Source organism: Anastrepha ludens, chromosome 6 (assembly GCF_028408465.1).
Source record: "Anastrepha ludens isolate Willacy chromosome 6, idAnaLude1.1, whole genome shotgun sequence".
NCBI lineage: Eukaryota > Metazoa > Arthropoda > Insecta > Diptera > Tephritidae > Anastrepha > Anastrepha ludens.
Window position 1 is genome coordinate 38,619,102 of NC_071502.1, and position 20,075 is coordinate 38,639,176.

At 36.9% G+C, this 20,075-nt stretch overlaps 1 protein-coding gene across 3 annotated transcripts in view; it reads right to left on the reverse strand.

The window, feature by feature from the left end:
* The window catches only part of LOC128866234 (putative uncharacterized protein DDB_G0286901), a 125,523-nt gene that overhangs the window by 7,684 nt on the left and 97,764 nt on the right, over positions 1–20,075 (reverse strand). The window contains exon 3 of one of the 3 annotated variants that reach the window (XM_054106809.1): positions 13,182–13,223. The exons of 1 other annotated variant lie outside the window; for it this stretch is intronic. In XM_054106809.1, coding sequence (XP_053962784.1) covers positions 13,197–13,223 — 27 coding nt within the window. In that variant the 3' untranslated portion in view covers positions 13,182–13,196. Of the gene's footprint in view, positions 1–13,181; positions 13,224–13,254; positions 13,282–20,075 lie in introns of those variants that run through there. One more of the 3 variants, XM_054106810.1, reaches the window with a different exon arrangement.

A 20,075-nucleotide genomic window follows, 5' to 3' on the forward strand; every position in this document is an offset into this window, starting at 1 on the left:
CTCAAATAAACACTTTTCACATCATTAAACACAATAATGAGCCACAGTGAATGATGCGGCGAATCTGCAGCGCGCTGTCATTTGCAGCTGATGGTTTATTATATAAGTATTTTTTCCATTTTCATTTGAATAATGCCGCTATAAATAGTTTTTTTTTCTTCTTAAATCACAATTAAATTTGTTTACAATGTGGATTTCCGCATTCTGAGTGATAGTCATTATCGATATTTTGAGATGTTTTTTTCTTAGATTTACATTCAAAACCAAATAAAGTATTAAATATTTTGAGTGAAAATTGCTTTGCAATTCAATAAGTTTATGTTTTTTTCTACTATGTAGGTATATTAGTGCCTTGTGTGTGGCCATCCGCGATAAGTGGGATTGATTTGGATATATCGAGTTTTTTCACATTTTCGATGGATCACCAGTGAGTTGTAGTGGGCGCTCTTTGCTTGAATTTGAATTTTGATTGGTGAGAGGAGAGGATCGGGATCCCCTTGACAACCTGCGCTCTACTCCTGGAAGGATGGGCTTTGCAACAACTCAGCGAGCGCTGGGCAAGTACACGAACGTGTAAGGTCGCGAAGTCCTTCTGGCCACGTTTGGATAAGAGGCGTTTGAGGGATATTCTGAGGAAGACAAAATCTCATCTCTCAAATTTCGTGGGCATCCTCACGGGGCACTGTCCGCGGGGTATACATGCCGTGAGACTCGAAATTACTTCGAGTCCTTTTTGCGTCAGCTGTATGGAAGATGAGGTGGAATCATCTCAGCACCTGCTACTCAGCTGCCCAGCTCTCGCGGGACCAACAAACACATCTACCCACACTCGAGCAGCAGTGCGACACACCTGATACTGAAAGCACATAAAGTTATTTCCAAGCTGGTGTGGGAATGTCTTCAACTATCAATAGACATGAATTCCTCATAGAACGCAATAACGTGACAGATATCCCTGTCAAGAAGGAGGTAGCCCAAGCCCAATCATTTAGAGGTTCAGTACAGTTCTTCAAACTATCGTCAAGATGAATTAGGCAGAACTATTATATCAAAGTAAATAAGGAGATCCAACAATATTGAGCGAAAGTGGAAGGCAACAGTCCAGCTAAAACCTGAAATCCGCAGTTACCAAAAAAAAAAAAAAACACCCCTTAAAATCACAGGGCTTCCGGTTGCTCATTGCACAGTACCAAAGCTCTCTTATGAATTCAATGCAAGTTATCTGATGATAAAGAGGCCTGGATTTCGCTTCTTCGATTAACGTATCAGGAAGCACACGACCAAAATGACATCATGCCACAGGACTTTGTGGGGTTTCTTCTGTGGCGATACAAGCATCGGCGAAGACCGTCCATCGAATAGAGACGATGTGCTACCTCCTGTGAGGGTAATGCAATCTAATTTAAGATTTCGTAATTCAATATAATCTAATATCAAATAATAAAATATAATCTAATCTTCTTCTTCTTCTTGATTAGCGTAATAACCGCTTAAGCGATTTTGCTCGGGTTTAACAAAGTGCGCCAGTTGTTTCTTTCTCGTGCTAACCGGCGCCAGTTGGACACACCAACTGAAGCCGAGTCGTCCTGTCCACCTGATCTTTTCGACGCATAGGAGGCATTCTTGTGCTTCTGCTACCACCAGCTGGCAAGGCATCAAATACTTTCTGAGCTGGGGCGTTTGTATCCATTCGGGCGACATGACCCGGCCAACGATGCCGCTGGAACTTTATTCGGTGCACTATGTCTATGTCGTCGTAAAGCTCATACAGCTCATGGTTCCATCACCTGCATTAATCGCCGACACCAACGTGCAAAGGTCCAAAAATGCCCCGCACAATGTTTCTCTCAAATACTTCAAGGGACGTTTCGTCGGATATTGTCGTCCACCGAGCTTCTGCACTGTAAGATAAGACGAGCATAATGAGACATTTATAAGATGTGAGTTTTGTTCGTCGAGAGAGTAGGATTATTCCATGTGTAAAAGTCCACGCAAGTGGGACTTCACTTGCCATTCACTTGAGAGTGGCCGGTACGATTCTTCTGCATATGGCCCAAGAAGCTCATAACTTCCAGGCTTCAGCCAAGTATGCTCTGGATAGCTTCCGAACATCCGTTTGAGAGCGACCTGTTTGTGAGAAGGCGAAGCAACCCAGGATATCTAGTTGTAAGCTGTGATTGGGAGCCGTCACGTAAAAAACCTCCCCATTTGAAAAACCAAACAAAGTCTCGGATGAGAACCGCCTACTTTGTCAGGAAAATAAGGAAGTCCATAGAAATCAACACCTTACTTCAGCTTCACCTATCTAGGATGCCAAATCACATTGGTTGCTGGGAAAAAACATTGAAATAATAGGACTATGAATAAGTTCGTGCGGTTTTTTTTCGAAATTTGAATCTTTATTGACGTAAAATGGTTACAAATTTAATATTCAAAATATTGTCCATCGCTTACTACTACTTTTTCCCATCTTTCTGGCAATTCACGGATTCCCTTTGTGAAAAATTCGGTCGGTTTTGCCGCAATCCACGAATCGATCCATTTTTTGACTTCATCGTAATTACGGAAGTGCTGGTCAGCCAGGCCATGTTGCATCGATCGGAAGAGATAGTAATCGGATGGCGCAAGGTCTGGACTATACGGCGGGTGGGGTAGGACATCCCATTTGAGCGTTTCTAAGTATGTTTTGACCACTTGTGCAACATGTGGCCGAGCATTGTCATGTTGCAAAATAACTTTGTCGTGTCTATCGGCGTATTGCGGCCGTTTTTCTCGCAGTGCTCGGCTCAAACGCATCAATTGTCGTCGGTAGACATCCCCCGTAATCGTTTCATTCGGTTTCAGTAGCTCATAATACACAACACCCAGCTGGTCCCACCAGATACACAGCATAACCTTCAGGCCATGAATATTCTGCGCCGACGTCGATGTTGAAGCATGGCCAGGGTATCCATACGTTGCCCGACGTTTTGGATTGTCGTAATGGACCCACTTTTCATCGCCAGTCACAATTCGATGCAAAAAACCCTTTCTTTTGTGCCGTTGAAGCAGTTGTTCGCATGCCATAAAACGGCGTTCAACGTCTCTTGGCTTCAATTCATACGGCACCCAATGGCCTACCTTTCGGATCATTCCCATGGCTTTTAAACGTTTGGAAATGGTTGATTGATCAACTCCCAAAGTTTTTGCAACCTCTTCTTGCGTTTGAGCCGGATCTTGATCGAGCAATTCCTCCAATTCGGTATCCATGAACTTTGGCGGCGCACCCTCGCGTTCTTCGTCTTCCAAGCCAAAATCACCACTTTTAAAGCGTGCAAACCACTTCTGGCACGTTCGCTCAGATAGAGCATGCTCACCATAAACTTCCACCAAGATACGATGACTTTCGGCTGCTTTTTTCTTCATATTAAAATAATGAAGAAGAATTCCCCGCAAAAACACATTATTTGGCACGAAATTCGACATTTTCAAGTGTGGTAAAAATATTGTTGTTTACGCTTCAAATAAAAAACTTATACTGACGTTTGTGCCTTACGACAGTAGCTCTCCAATGAATGTTTGGAAATGTGGATCGATGGAATAATAATCAAGTTATGCCATCTGTTGTAAAACCGCACGAACTTATTCATAGTCCTATTAGATAGTGAAAAAGCTAATGAATTCGTTATACACTGCGCAAACCAGCGACTGACAAAAGTGGAATGACACTGGACTGAAACTCTTACGGATTGCGGCGCAGGGAACGCCCGAAATTAGCCTGGTTGTAACACAAGTGTTTTATTTTCTCCATGACCTATTGACTTCTTGGAGAATATTATAATTTTCGCCACGGGAATTCCAATATTGCCTCAGTTTTCAAGCAGTAAAAGACCAGTATCATTCCTGGCTAGCTCACCCGCCTTGCAATTTCCTTCAATATGTCTATATCCCGAAACCCATATAAGACTGATCTTGAAGACGGTGCTCATATCAGTTAGAACTGTCAGGCATTCCTGAGCGCCCCTTGATCTGAGTATAACTACCGCCTCTATATATAGTAGCTTGTCTGTATCAATTCAATTGCATGTAATCATTATCATTTAATCATTAAATACTTACTTTGTACTGCAATTCCATTTACTTGTTTTCCCTTTTCGCGCTAATTACATGCAGTCTATACCGCACTATGATTAAAAGAATTTCCTCATTCTTCCCACTCGAAATGCTAATGCAATACTCTCAATGCTATAAAGCTTTTATATAATCCATCTGAATTACATAAGTACACAGTGTGAAACTGAAAGTTAAAATTAAGTTGAGGCTTTAGGCGCACAACTAAAAGTTTGCAAGAAGTCAATGACCGGAGATTGTTGTCTTATTCGCCCAAACCAAAAACAGTTTGCACAACAGCCAGCAAAATAAGTGAAAAACCCACAAACAAAAAAATACATAGCGCTCAAAATTCAAATTCCAATTCACGTAAGCATTTTTGGCCCGGCGCAGCGTTGACAAATGACGCGAAAAAGAGAATCAAAAAGAAGGACCAAAGTAAAAGATAACAAAAAAGATAAAAACCAGAAACCAAAAGTGCAGAACTCAACGCTAAAGTTTAAGTTTTAAGCGCACACAGAGAACAAATGCCTTAGCGCAAAAGGACAAAGTTTTATTTTTTGTTTAATTCCAAAAGTAAATAACAGAAAAAGACATTTAGAGATTTAAATTCAGCAAAGTGAATGTATCCGCTATTAACTACATATTTATGTACATACATACATACATACTTATCAACTTGTATATGTGTTTGTTCACGTATGCACCGTACTGATATACAAAAATATTACAATCACTCGCCTAATTTGATACAAGGTAATCAAAACGGCAAAAAAGCAAGCCAACCGCTTAATAGACACATCTAAATAAAAATCAAGAAAAATTGTTAAACAGTAAAAATCCGGTCCTACATATGCAGAAAAACCTCCAAAGGTAAAAAATTAAAATTGATACAATAAAAAAATTACCGATTTATATACGAACTGAAGAAAAAATGACTGTGATATGTAAAAGTGAGCCAATAACAATTATGGATATTTCTGGGCGCGGCGCTGGTTTTGGCTGGCTTGGCAACATAGAATCTGTGCTATGCAGACTGCGACTGAAATTGCTACTGACGCCATTGTCGCTTGCGTGCGCGCCCTGTTTAACTTTTGCTGCTTTTGCTGAACTCCCTACCCACCGCCATCACCTTTTTCACGCTCGCGCTGTCACCGCCGCTCTACGGTCAGGCCACTACAATAAGATTATATGAGAAAAAAAAGTGTTACAGACTAACCAAAATTAAGCGGCAAAATGGCAGCGCGCCGCTAAAAATGATAATTCAAAAACCGAATTTATTCCGATCAAATTTGGTGTCCGTTTACCAAAACGAATCGGACACAGCTTCCAATTAGCAATTCGTGCAATGGCACTTTTTGCAGAAGGACTGTTGTGATTGTCAGCTTCGTTTATGCGCATGTGCATAAGTACGCCTTTGCAGAGACTTAAGTTGAGACTCGAGACTTGGATTTGTGTACCGTTCATGACGTTCACTTGTTGTCTGCCAACACCTATAAAGGCCAATTACCTGTCCAAAGCCAAAGAATGGTGTATTACAGGTATTTGCACGCATTTACAAGTACTTTGTGTTTCTTACAACGTGATTTTTTTTCTTTCTCTTTTTATTCATTTACGTGTATGTATGCAATATAAATATTTACTTGTGTGCAGCTACATTAATTAAAGTTCTAGTATGGCTTTTTTTTATGCGATTGCGTGAATGCGTTTATTCTTAAGGCAAAAGTCCTCCAGACCACTTGTTTCATATGTCAAACATATGTACGTATGCATGTACTGCGCATTATTGTATTTATGTATGAGTACATGCGTGCAAAAACACAGACAGGAGCAACTTAATTTATTGCGTGAAGTAGGCCATTAATGGGCGGCGATTACTTTTGGTAACGATTTTGTGCAATTACGTGACAGTTATGAATGAATAAATGAGTTGATTATTTGATTTTAGCTCATTAATAATTTTGTAATAAATAGGTTGTGTTTGGTGGAAGGCAAAAACAGAGCGAGACATAGTTAAAGCGATAAGGGCAGGGCATAATAAGATTATAACACACGGTGGCGCAAAATTAATCATCCAATTTAGTTTTAGTATAACTTTCGTATCATCCTAAATAAAATCTTTATTTTGACCATTATTTGCCTGTTTGTATACTGCAGCTGGCTAGTTTCCAAGTGTCAAATATGATTGACGTACAATTTGCAAAAAATATAAATCTTCCGATAGGCTGATTAATTTTGCATCAGCTTGTATGAGTCAAGCATGTGACTACACAAATTTCTAGACACAAATCTGGAGTCTACCAGAGATTTATTTGTACAAATTACAATAACGACTTCAAGAGGGATATCATCCCAGTCGGCGACGGTGCTAGACTTTTTCTTCCAAAAACGTCCAGCCTGTACTTTGTAGGGATGAAAAGACGTAACACCTAAACGAAAAAATTTGCAAAAATCAACGATTTTTTATAATCACTTGAAACCTGAACTTTGTCACTTTGTTCAATGAGCTATAAAACTGCATAGCCAGAAAAATTCTAAAGATTCTGGTTAAAATGTTGAAAGTTGAGTAGTGCAAGTAATAATGCAGGGAGCACGAAACTTTTTTGCACACCCTACTAATGAAAAAAGGCAAAAATGCAGAGAGTTTCAAAATCTTCACGGAACAACTGCATTCCATAATATTGTCAGAGTACCTATATGCGAACGAGAACTACGGAATGAATTAAGGAAAAAATTCAGAAAAGATGGTGTAATCGTCATAGCAGACTCACTTCACCTAAAAATCTATTAATGATAAGCGTAAGGTAAGCAGTCGGTTATTTATTTGAAAACAATTAAGATAAATTTGGAAATTCAAAAGTTGCTACATTTTCAACACACAATAATGCTAAAGAAACGGTGAAATTCTACTCCACATACAGCCCGCAACAAACAACACAGCAAATCAGCGTTTGGAGCAGTTTGGACTATTTTTTTTTCTCTGCCCAGGTTTATCAGAAGGATAAACTATTGAGCCTGCCTCTATACTAACTCTCCATCCAGTGTCGCGTGAATTCCCTGTATTTGATAACTTCCTTTACGTGAGCTTTGGTGAGCCCACAAAAGGATTCTGGTCAACGTAATTCTGAAGTAGGGTCTAATTTCTTTAGGTAGTCCACCTGCTCCTTGACATCGTAACCTTCATGTTCCCCTGTCCCATACCCTAAAACTTTCTGAAAATTGTGGTTAAAAAAAATGCTAAATTCTGTTTAAAATTAGTTGAATTTTTATCACTTTTTCTGAAGTTGCGAAAAAAGTTTAACTTAGAATGACTACGGGGTGTCCACGTAGAGCAGTGCGATAAAGGCGAAGAAAATCGTCGGCCGACTTATCGTTAGCCTTTGTTAGTCTATATGGCAGAGGTGGTCAAGCTCCTTGAGCGCCCGAGCCATTTTTCAAAATTTGAAATTTTTCGTGAGTCGTAATTAAATACGTATTTAAAAGATATGCAAAAAAGGTATTAAAAAATTGTTTTTTACATAAATTATATTTATTGAAAACATATAAATAAAAGCACACATAATTTAATAAATTTAAATGTTAAAAGTTAAGCACATTTTATTTCTCTTAATAATTCTTTAAAATTTGGTAAATAATTAGTGGCAGCACTTCTCAGTAATTCTTTGAGATGCTGCTTAGTTAACCCAAATCCCAAGTCGTTCCATTTTGCATCTTAATGTCGATGGGTCGGCGCATATTTCTACTAAATAACACCAAGAGAAAATTAGAAAAAATTCATTGGTTACCTTCTAAGCTTTAACTCAAAATATCCGAAGAGATTTTTCAAAATTTTTTTATTTGAATAATATTTTATAATAAGGAAATGGTATGAAACATGCACCGTGCAGTAAAACGGGTCGAACACGAACGACCATCAATATGGGATTTGGGTTAATACTGATGGGTGTTTTGATTTCACGAATTTTAAAGTGGAATAAAAACATACGTACGTTGTTCCGAATATTGAAATAATTCGAGAAGCAGCCTTTTTTAGTTCAGAATACCTCGATTTTGGTACAAACTTCCAACTTATATTTTAATTGTAGAGCTGAATCTTCTTCCATCTCTTTAAAATCTAATTCTCCAGATGCTTTTTGGGTCATAATTATATTGGAAATGGAAAACTCGCTTTGAATTATGTTAATTTCAACGGGATTCGAAAAAAAAAAGAAATGAAGAAACGATTTAAAATATTTCAAGTTTTGAAATCTGTTTTGGAATTCCGTCAATATTTCTTTTAGCTTTTGTATATACTCGTTGAGTTTTTTTTGTTTAATATTGAAACAAATTTGTTTTAATTTTATTTTTAACGTTTTTTTTTTTTAATTTTAATTTGGTTTGAAAAGTAAATATACACTGTGAGATGTCAGATATTATTTTAACTTTACCCTGCGAGCGTACAAACGAATAGTAAAGCCGTGAAGTGATTCACTCAAGCAGCAAGCAGGTTATGTTGCCATTAATTTGTCACTTTTATTGAGCAATCCAGAAAACTCAGAAGAATTATTGTGAGACATTTCCTGTCAAAGAGCAAGGTTGCATGAAGAGAAGACAAGTGATGCAATGTGACATTACTCCAATTCGTGCGCTCAATATGTATATTCGACCGCGCTAAGCAGCTCTTATGAAAGGTATATATGTCCGTCATATGGTATGTATGTAGATGAGAAAACTTGAACCAGGACGAAAAGTTTCTAGTTACAACTAATACTTTTTCGGCTTTGCAGGACCAACTTGACAATTGCTAAGGTAGTGAAGAGGCTAGAGACTAGGTTAAGAAGGGACCAAAATAGTTAATTTATTGTAAAGCTTCAAACAATAAATTTCCCATTTGCGAAAACTTTCTGATGAAATTTTTATTATCCCTTCACTTTAATACTGTGCGAATCAACTTTGTCCACTGAAAAAAAAGCCATTATTTAAGTAATCAACTAATTTTGCCTTTTAAGTATATCAATTCATATGATTTTTAGGAATTCTGGAATTATTTTGAAATTAATGCGCAAAAGATGCAGTGGGGTGGACTATAAACACTTGTGTCTGTATGTTTCCGAGTACTTTAGAATGTCACTGCTGACTTAAGTGACAAAGACGTAATTTAATGCTTCGACTTGCTGTACTTTAAAGTACAAATGCAAAGAAGCCAGCCAGCCAGCCAGCCTACCAAGCAAGTGTCTACATGAGCGGATGGCATAAGTAGGGGAGGCGCTGGTGCTGAGTTATATCTGTAACTTGAATGTTGATTTCGTGCAACCGAACTTGTAGGCATTTTAAGCCACAAAGTGGCAATATAGTGCAACACCAGACAGCAGCCTGCCTTAGTTTTTATATAAATATGAATTTAACTGGCTGATTTCCCAGTAAGCCAAAAATTATCGGCTTTCATGAAACTTAGAAGGGAAATAGCTTGCAATTTTTTAACATTGTGATTGTGCGGTTTCTATGAAATGAGTTTTTACACATTTTTTAATTAACTTATTTTCTTGCTGAGGCTTCTAAGCCTCTTTCCAATTTTAAATTTATATTTTATGTACTGTACATATATATTTAGTATCAGCGTCAAAAGACTACTTAGTTATTTATATTTTAATATTAATTAATTTTTTTATAAAACTATAGTTCAGACTACAACAAGAACAAAATAAAGCAAAGTTTCGAACTTTGTATACAATTTAAAAAAAATCGGTAAACTTTCATCAACATTTCAAATTTGGAAGAATTTAGAGTATGCAGTTTCATAGATCATTAAATTTTGGTATACTAAAGTGCAAGTTTCAAGTGGTTCACAAATCAATTTGATTTTTGACATTTTTTTTCTGACGGTGTTGGGTGTTTTCTTCCATATAAAAAATGTGGAGTCGGCGTTAAATGGAGAAAATACACAAGCCCGCGACCGAAAAAAATTTTCAAAGTCAATGTGATTTTTGACCTACTTGAAACTTACACTTTACTATACCAAAATTCAATGATCTATAAAATTGTATACTTCATATTTTTTGAGAATTCTCAGTAACAGTTTGAAATTTCGATGGAAATTTGCTGTGGTTATTGCAGACGTAGCTTACATAGTAAGCACTGCAAAGGCAATCCGAATATATAATTTTTGCATTTGCCAATTTTCCTTTTGTTACATTTTGTTAGTTGTTAGTCGCAACCATTCCACTGCTTCCTTAACACTACAGTGGTTCGGCAGCCTAAATATGAACTTGATGGGGAGAAGACCAACCAACTCTTCGGTCCAACTTCGAGCCATTCGTAAACATATTTGCCATGCCCTGTCTCCAAATATCGAAAGAGTCCAACACAAAGTCCATGTTATAGATAACATTACCAAATTTCGTTTCTGAAGCATAATTCCTAAATAGTGCTACATTTTTTTATTAACAAATTGTTGTTACTACTTAATAGCTCGAAAATTGGAATTGCTACAGCAACGTCATCGAAATTCTTTAAGAAACTTTGTATTGGTTATAAATTAAATAAAGAAATATTAAAAAAACTTATTTTGAAGTCCATTTTGAAATCCATTTCGAAGCAGGGTTTTAAGAAATTTGTTACCAAAATCGGTTTTAAAAATTTGTTACCTTATAGGCTTTGTAATAGTTGTACTAAAAATTCATTCGAATTCCCAAATTCGGAAATATGCTAAGGAATCGAAACGTCAATTACTGAAACTTTGGTTTACTGGGCTGCTTTCGGCCTCTCTGCTCGTATGCTTGCCTATCTGCAAGCTAAAGCGAACTGCTTAACTCAGCCATCGAAAGAACCGCGGCGAACACTTACGCGCACATTTCTGTTGGCGTTCACTCTGCCCGCTTGCTGTTGGCTGCAACGACTGAAACCGACCGAAAAGTGAATGTCCACTGAAAGTCCTTGAAACTTAAAACCAATTTTACAGGTTTAACAAAGCCAGCATTACGTTGTTGTGCCGTTGTTGGCTTTTGTGCAAACACTGCTACAACAACGACTACAAAGCGCACATGCACACGCATACATATAAACATATGGGAATATGTGTGCATGCAGTGGTTGATTAAAACAACACGCACAGCGTCGAGATTCAGCTGGAAAACCATTCAAAATTTTTCGGTGCAGCATTCCAAGTTGGCCAAATATTGTTTTTGTTGTTGTCGCATGTGTGTTTGTTTGCTTACTGGTGCTGCAGATTTGATTATTGTTGGCCGATTTCTTAGTTGTTGGCTTCGGTGGTGCCACAACGGTGCATTCTATTGCCAAAGCGGTTTTTGTTTCAAGCCAGGTTATCAGTGTGCGGCGCATTTGTTTGACAACAAAAACACAGCCATGAACAACAACAATAACAATAACGGTAATAATTGGCTAAATAAAAGCTCGTATAAATTACGTTGTGGTCAATAATTACGCGTGTTTGTCGCTTATTAAGACATTTTTGTTGTAGCTCTTAACTTTTTTCTTTGCCTCTAACATTTCGTAAAAGAGAGACATAGGAAATATAAAAGTAAAATAAAGCAAAAGTTAATGTTGCGCACGCATGATGTACATTTTTTATTTTTATTTCTAATTAAACAATTTTTTTTTATTGCGTTCTGTGAAGTGTTGGGTGTAAGTATTGGATTTCAGCTATAATACGGTCGTTACATGCCACTAAGTGGGCCTAAATGCCATACCAGAGTGGCGAAGGTTTCAGCATTAACGGATCTATTAGTAGATACGGCAATACACACGTTTCTATGTAAGTACGTGCCACGCTGTTGTTCAAACTGCTGCGCCATTCATTTATGCTGCTCTACTTGCTGCTACTTGAAAATATATAGGTGTCGTAAGCACCCCGAGTCAATAAGTAAACTTCAGTATGATTTGCAAGTGGTATTCCACCTCATCGGCGCAAATGAAGCTAATCAGCATAAATCTGCTGATAAAATGGCTCAATACAGTCAACTATCAGAACAGGTGCGGTTCAGGTATAGTTAGAAAAAAATATGCAAAATTTGTAAGTAGTGGAGTGCAATTTGCACCACGCGCGAGTAACTCCGGGTTAATCACTTTTGCGCAAAATAGCTTCCCCTCACTAGTAGAATTTTTCAAAGCTGTTGAGCCTCAGGTATTTCATTTTAAAGCAAATATGATCAGATATGTTCGGACTTAAATGTTAGTAATTCCAGTCGAAGGCAGCATTCTGCCCACAAAATGAGCCCTAGCGAATATAGCTCAAAACGGAATTGGCCTAAGCTGTTAAATCCTTGAATTTCGCTGGTAATAAAAAATATAAACAATTAATAGACACTGAAAGAACAAAAGTAAAATATAGGGTTATTCAATAGGTGCGCTTCAACTTTTTTCCGATAGGGAGGGCGAACGACGCAATATTTTTTATTTTTCGCTTGTCATTTGTAAACTTCATTAGTATACATTTCATCATGGAACCCTACACACTTGAGCAACGATTGCAAATCGTGCAAATTTTTTATGAAAATAATCGTTCTGTTGCTGCTACTTTAAGAGCATTACGGCCATTTTACTGTCCATTTAACAAGCCGTCCCGTTTTGGGGTTATGTGAAGTCATTGGTCTACAGTAACAAGCCGGCGACGATTTGTGAGCTCAGAGCCAATATTGAACGCGAAATTGCTGGAATTTCGGCCGATTTATGCAAAAGAGTGGTCGAAAATTGGGTTCAACGATTGGACTTCGTAAAACGTGCACGCGGTGGTCATGCAAAAGAAATCGAATTTCATACTTAAATGTATATGTTCAAACTCGATAATAAAAAAAAAATTAGTTAAAAAAGTCAAACCGTTTGTGTTTTACTCAAAAAAGTTCAAAAGTTGATGCGCTCTTACTGAAAACCCCTATAGCTAAAACTGGTCAAAATGTCGCACACCTATTTTATTGTCAATGAGGTTACATACATACCCTAAGATCAAAAAGTACCGGGAAGGTGATGTTGACTGTCGATTGCCAAGGCGTAGTGCACCATGAGTACCTTTAAGAGCATTACGGCCATTTTACTGTCCATTTAACAAGCCGTCCCGTTTTGGGGTTATGTGAAGTCATTGGTCTACAGTAACAAGCCGGCGACGATTTGTGAGCTCAGAGCCAATATTGAACGCGAAATTGCTGGAATTTCGGCCGATTTATGCAAAAGAGTGGTCGAAAATTGGGTTCAACGATTGGACTTCGTAAAACGTGCACGCGGTGGTCATGCAAAAGAAATGGAAATTCATACTTAAATGTATATGTTCAAACTCGATAATAAAAAAAAAATTAGTTAAAAAAGTCAAACCGTTTGTGTTTTACTCAAAAAAGTTCAAAAGTTGATGCGCTCTTACTAAAAACCCCTATAGCTAAAACTGGTCAAATTGTCGCACACCTATTTTATTGTCAATAAGGTTACATATCATCATAGGGTATGATCAAAAAGTACCGGAAAGGTGTTGTTGACTGTTTTCTTCGATTGCCAAGGCGTAGTGCACCATGAGTACCTTCCATCGGGCCAGAAAGTCAATAAAGAATATTATTTATCCGTTTTGAAGCGTTTGAGAGATGCTGTACGTCGCAAACGGTCGGAAATGTGGGTAAAACATTCTTGGATTTTGCATGATGCGAACCCAAATTGTGCTGGATTATTTGACCAAACACCACGTAAATATCATCGTGAAAGCTCGGTATTCACCTGATATGGCCCCGGCGACTTCTTTTTGTTTCCCAAGTTGAAGTTACCACTTCGTGGAAAGGAATTTAAGTCGATATAGAAGATCAAAGAGAATGCGACGAAGGAGATGAAGGCCATCCCTTCGTCTGCTTACCAGGGGTGCATGGAGGGCTGGGTTAAACATTGGCACATGTGTGTTACTTCAGACGGATCATATTTCGAAGAAGATAAAAAAAATTTGCCTGAAATTTCACTCTGTTTTGTTTTATTGAAATATTCCCGGTTCCCATAGGTTCACCTGTGTTCACAACGGCGGACCTAACCACAGCAAAATAACAAGCATATCTTTACGTTTTTCCAGTGTCGCTAGCCTGTATTTTCGAGAGTTTGCATCCTCTGCTCTTTGCAAAGGATCTATCTGTCCATCATTCGTCTACCTGCTAAAATTCGTACACATTAATAATTTCGAAAGTAACACTCCGGCCGATTCCAAGTTCTTTACTACTACTCCAACTTCAGAGGGCAGTTAAAATTTTTGTTGGCTACTGCTCTGAGCTATTGGAGGCAACGAAATATTTGTATCTTCGTCTTCGGCTTCGCTTTCACTCTGTCTGCAACATAAAATTCACAAATGAAACAAAATGAAATTAAATGAAAGACAGGGTTGTGCAATTCCTAATTTCAAATAGAACCAAGCAGAGCTGCCATTTGGTCTCATTTCATATATTTCAGTATTGTTCTATTCATTTTTGACTGGTTTCAAAGCCAAGCAAACAAAGACAGCCTGCATTGGCAGCTTAAAGCTCTTTATCTCTTCCAGGGTTGTATTTTACTGGGTAATGGAGAGATAAAAATTTCGCCAAAAAGTTAAAAGTGTAAACACCGATTATGAATTAAAGATATCGCAATTTCATATTCGCTGCATTTATTAAAACAAAATAAAAATACAAAATATTGAAATAGTAAAACCGAGTACTGATGACTTGCATTATATTTATTTCCAAAAAAAAAAAAAAACAATGTGATCACACATTGTAAAAGGTCTTCCAATAGATGCGCTACGGCTGTGAAATGTTTAGTGGGCTTCTCGCCGAAGCTTTTAGTGGAAATTACAAATTATTACAAAAAAAAAAATTAATCTCTAAGTATCGTAAATTCAAGCTTTGCCGTTTTTAACACCGGTCAAAATTCGATAAACAGGTACAGTAAATGAACAAATTTAATGCTGGGTGAAGATCCTGAAGACTTCCGCAAAATATGTACGTAAGAAATTGTAAGAAATTTAACCATATTACGTCATTCTATGGAAATTCACGGTAGAATAAACAATGCGTGGGCAATTATTAATCGTTGTTGTTTATACACAATTTCACAATTTTTAATAATTTTTGCTTTTTTTCATTTTATTTTTTCATTGTAAACAATGACTATTGAAAATTCAACCAAAAGGAAAATATGAAATATTGTAGGTAGTATTAAAAAAATTATGTTATACCATATTTTGCATGGCATGGACCATTTATATAGCAGCCAAGATCCATCTACAGCCGAACCGCAACCAATAAATAAAATGCACGAAAAAGTAGAGTATAAATCTGTGATTGAAGAACAATAGCGATGATATTATATATTTAGATATATATGTATGTACATACAAACATATATGCATATGTATGTGTGTACTTGTACTACAAATGAATGGCATAAAATATGAATAATAACAAAATTAGAGCCTGAAGCCATTTGAAATTCTTGGAAACAGCAAATGCTACAATATTATATTTCATGTTAAGTATTTGCTTAAATTTTTTTTCTTGTTTTTTTTTTATTTTAATTTTACTTCTTGCGTAAAGTGTTGGTTGCATTGCCCAATCGTACCAAAACAAATCCAAGAGAAACATAAAAAAAATGAACTAAAACACGCCGTTACAGCTGCAATTATATTTTAAACGTTTTTCACATATACTTACACACATATGTACATACATAAGCAAATAAGTCTTATATTAAATATCTGCACATTCGCCTAAGATGCCAACAAATTCGCTTGAATTAGATAGCAGCAGTTATGCCAATTGTTCAAGTAAGGTCACTTGTTACGTGCATTCGCTACGTTGGTACACATAAAAATATGCACATACATACATTCATACATACATACATGCATACTTATGCATACATACCAATCACAGCACTTGCCGATCAGAGATAAGTGTTTAATTTGACTGGGTTGGTCAATAACTACGTACATACATACATACAAACATACAAATATAGTACAGCTAGCTGTGAGAAGCTAGAGCTAGAGCTGCGCTGAAGCTGGAGCAAAAGCGTCGACGTTGACATTTGTTATGACGTTTTGATTGCTGGCTTGGCGATAAATTTGATTGAAAATTATAGCTACAGCAGGTTGCCAAACAAAATGCTGACAAGTATATATGCACATACACATACACACACACTTCTAAATGTAGTTAAATGTATGCGACTTGAAGCTCGAGTGCAAATCGAAGCAAATGCAAAATTGATGTTTAACATAAAGAGGTGTTAGACAGTGCAGCGCAGCCAGCACTGAAGTGTGCGAGTGTATGCAACAAGTGCCAAGCCTTTCGAGTGTTACCGAGTTCGCGCGAAACAGCCAGTCCACCCGCACGCCGTTGTGTGCGTTCACTCGCCAATGCAGTCTATGCTGCTGTGCTGCTTATGCCGAAATATGAGACTTTAGTGCACACAGAAAAAAGAGAATTACAATGAAAAATACCATAACAGCCGCAATGCTAAGCAATAACACAAAATTGTTGTTTGCAGTTACAAAAACGAAAACAAGCAAAAAACAAAACATGAAATCATAAAAAAATTCTGCATGTCATGAAGCCGTAAAATTAAAAAGTAACAAATATATTGTTAAAAACACAAAAAATGTTACGTTTGTCTTCCATTTGATGCATTGTTAGTCTGCAGTTATGGTGTATTGTGATTAGTTAGCAAAATGAGGTTGAGAGACTGCCTTCAGCAAGGCCGCACATTTAGCGGTGGTTTGCAGCTCAACAATTGGTGTTTTTTTCCAAATCATAGTAAAATTTTTTTAATTATTTTATAACAAACACAAAGTGTTTTGATTGCTCAGAAATTTAGTGATTGTATTTCTATGTAAGTACATACATATGTAGCATAAACTAATAACCAAGAGCGAGAGTTCCAAGACAAAACCTGCTAGTTGCGGAATAGTTTGGCTCTAATAGCTAGTGAATTATGCCCAGATGAAAAAGGGTATATTTTTAAGAATTTTGAAAATCTCAGAACACACCTCAAAAAACAAAAAAAAAAAATTATAATACTAATTAAAATGCATTTGCTAAAAGTGATGTTTATAGAGGTATCACTGGGAAGGCGTTTTTTTTTTTACTTTTAAATTTTTCATAGCACTTACATATAAGCCAGAAAATCGAGTTTCCCTATCTCAAATCAGCAAACTTTTTAGTGTAAAATTAATGATTAAGTTAGTCAGGTTGCCCGTCTGAGATCAGATACGCGGTGGCCCTACTTCCATCCCTGATTGATGATTATTAAAAAAACAAAATTATTAATGCTCTAAGCTATACCTGATGAATTATGTGAAGAAGTACTGCGTAAAATTTCAAAACGATTGGTATAGCAGATGTTAAGTTATGGTGTACAGAGACTTCAAAAGTAACAAGCTTCAGAAAAACGCAAGTATAGAAGCCCGGCCTGCAACAATGGACGCTCAAATCTTAATAAATTCGTCTTGCTCCGATCGATTTGATATTTTGGCAAAGTATTTCTGATATATCATTAGTTTCGGGGGAAAAAGAATTGCATTATTTTCTCGGTAGATGACTGTAGTGATCGAAATCTTGTAAAGTATCGATCAAACAATTTAAAGTTTATGCTCGTTTTCAAGGTGACATTTCACTCGAAAAAATATTCGTTTGCTGTTTTTTGTTTACTCCATTCAGTCGTGAATTACAGGTTGTTAACAATGAAAGTCAACAAAGAGAAAATTCGGAACATTTTACAGTTTTTCTTTGATAAAGGCGAAAACGCAAACCAGGCCGTTGAAATTGTCAATGTTGTATATGATGCCAATACTGTAACAACTAAATAGCGCAATTTTTGGGCACTTTTAATGTTAAAGAAAATGTCAATAATGTAGAAAATGTCGACCAAATCAGGGAAACAATCGAAGTTGACCGGCATTTTGAAATTTGAAATTTGAATAGGTCGAGCCAAGGAGCACCAAGAGATTTGGTGCCTCCTAAAACACTCAGGCCAAAAAGCCCATTGTGTTTAGAGTTCTGAAAAGAGGGTAGATAGTCAAGGAGGGAAGGAGAAAGAAGAAAAATATCAGAGAAAGAGATGGGAAAGAATAGAGACAGAGATAAAGGTAGTTAATCCTGTGACAATTTTCCAGGTTCTTTCGCAAATCTGTAAATAACCTCCAGTTTTAGAGAACGAATATTACTCATTCTCAGGACATCGGAACCCAAAACTCGTAGCGTTGCTCTAGCAAAGGCAGACCGGCGTATTAGCAGTCGTATCTTCACCCAGGAGCTAAAGATCGACCATACAACAGTTTTGAACCATTTGCGCAAAATGAAAATTTATTTATTTTTATTTATTTATTTTCCCCCAAACTAATATTTCCGAGACATCATACATACACCGGTGCTCGAAATAATAGAAGTGCGACGAACTACCAAGTTTTAAAAAAAATTTTGGATTTAATTTTTTGCTTTTATAAAAGTAAAATGCATTCTACATACAATAGAGACTCAAAACTTTGTACAAAACTGACAAAAAATCAAACAATTGATTTTTGTCGCCCCTGGTGTTTTGTGCTCGCAGTGGGTACGCCACGTGGTCACGTAGTTAAAAAAAATTTAAAATATGAGCAAAAAATTTAAACATCTAACTCCCCCTTAAGCATTGATGAGCTAACATATGAGTCATTTTTGCACTGAAAATCCAGTCCTAATCCATCTCTCTTCTTTTATCAAGTGAAAAAATTCATTTCCACTATATCGAGTATCCTCTCTCATGCTTGGGTGTATATTAATTATTGTTTTTTTTTGCACATCCAGAGGCCTACGTTTTGATAAAAATCGTTGTCAAACTGTTTCTATCGCAGATGGACTATGATCCCACTCATTTTTACCCTACGAACCCAAATAGATAAGGAAATGTGTTTTCCCTTTCTAACGGAAAAAACCACTTCAAGCCGTTCAACTATCTATTGTATTACACCTACATTTACAACATAAACAAGTAAAAACTCCCCTATCTCAGAAATGTTTTATATTACAAGTGTTTTGTAAATCTGTACGCACTAGCGTTTGTTTTGTTGGTGTGCATGTAAGCTAAGTGCCTTGGTGGTCATTGCACTTTTCGTGTAATAAGCAACTATTAAAAAGCGTTCGTACGTACATACATAATTACATATATTTACAAGGATGGTATGCTTATACTTACGTTGGTACAAAGAATTATCGTAAAACATTTGTAAAAGTGAGAAGTGAGTAATTGGGAAAACTTTAGAAAACAGGGGCAAATACAGTTCGCTAATAATTATTGGAAACAGTGACACCAAAAATGAAAATTGAGTAAAACGCGGGTAAAATGCGTGAATTTTCTTGAAGCAACAAATAACAGCTTCTTTAGAAGTGCAAGTCTCAAAAGGCCTGTAATAAAATCAATTTGATTCCCTTTAGGGAACTCATCTGAGCCTAGAGTAAATTGTAGTCTTAGAGTGCAAATTCAGGACTACAAATATGTCGGATATGCAAGCAGATTCAAGCGCATATGATATATGCAGCAAAACATTCCAAGCGAGCCATAATATATTATTCCTTTCCATTACCATCAAATGTACAGCTAAACATTTATTGGCACCAAAGTTGGCTATACTAACGCCCGCTTCGTGCACAAGCTTTTCCTTGCAAATTGTTTCGTGAAAACTTGAAACCCTCAAGAACTGGCCCCGTTCGTCAAAACAAAACCAGCATACGATTCCAATCAAACCATAAACCCCATTGCATACTAATGCTATTGTTTTTTTTTTTTATTTTTTTTTTGTAAGGAAATTTAAATAAAATGTCAGAAATATCTCAAAGGTGTCGTCACACCAATAGAATGCGGGGTAAGCACACACAACTACAATAGCAATCCTTCCACCTAGGCTAAATTCTAATCTGGGAAAAAACTCTCGCCCTCCAGCGAGAGTTGCACTTTTCCTTTAAATGGCCAAGTTTTCAACTTTCACCAGGGCAATATCAGCGTACTCCACAATTTCGGGGTTG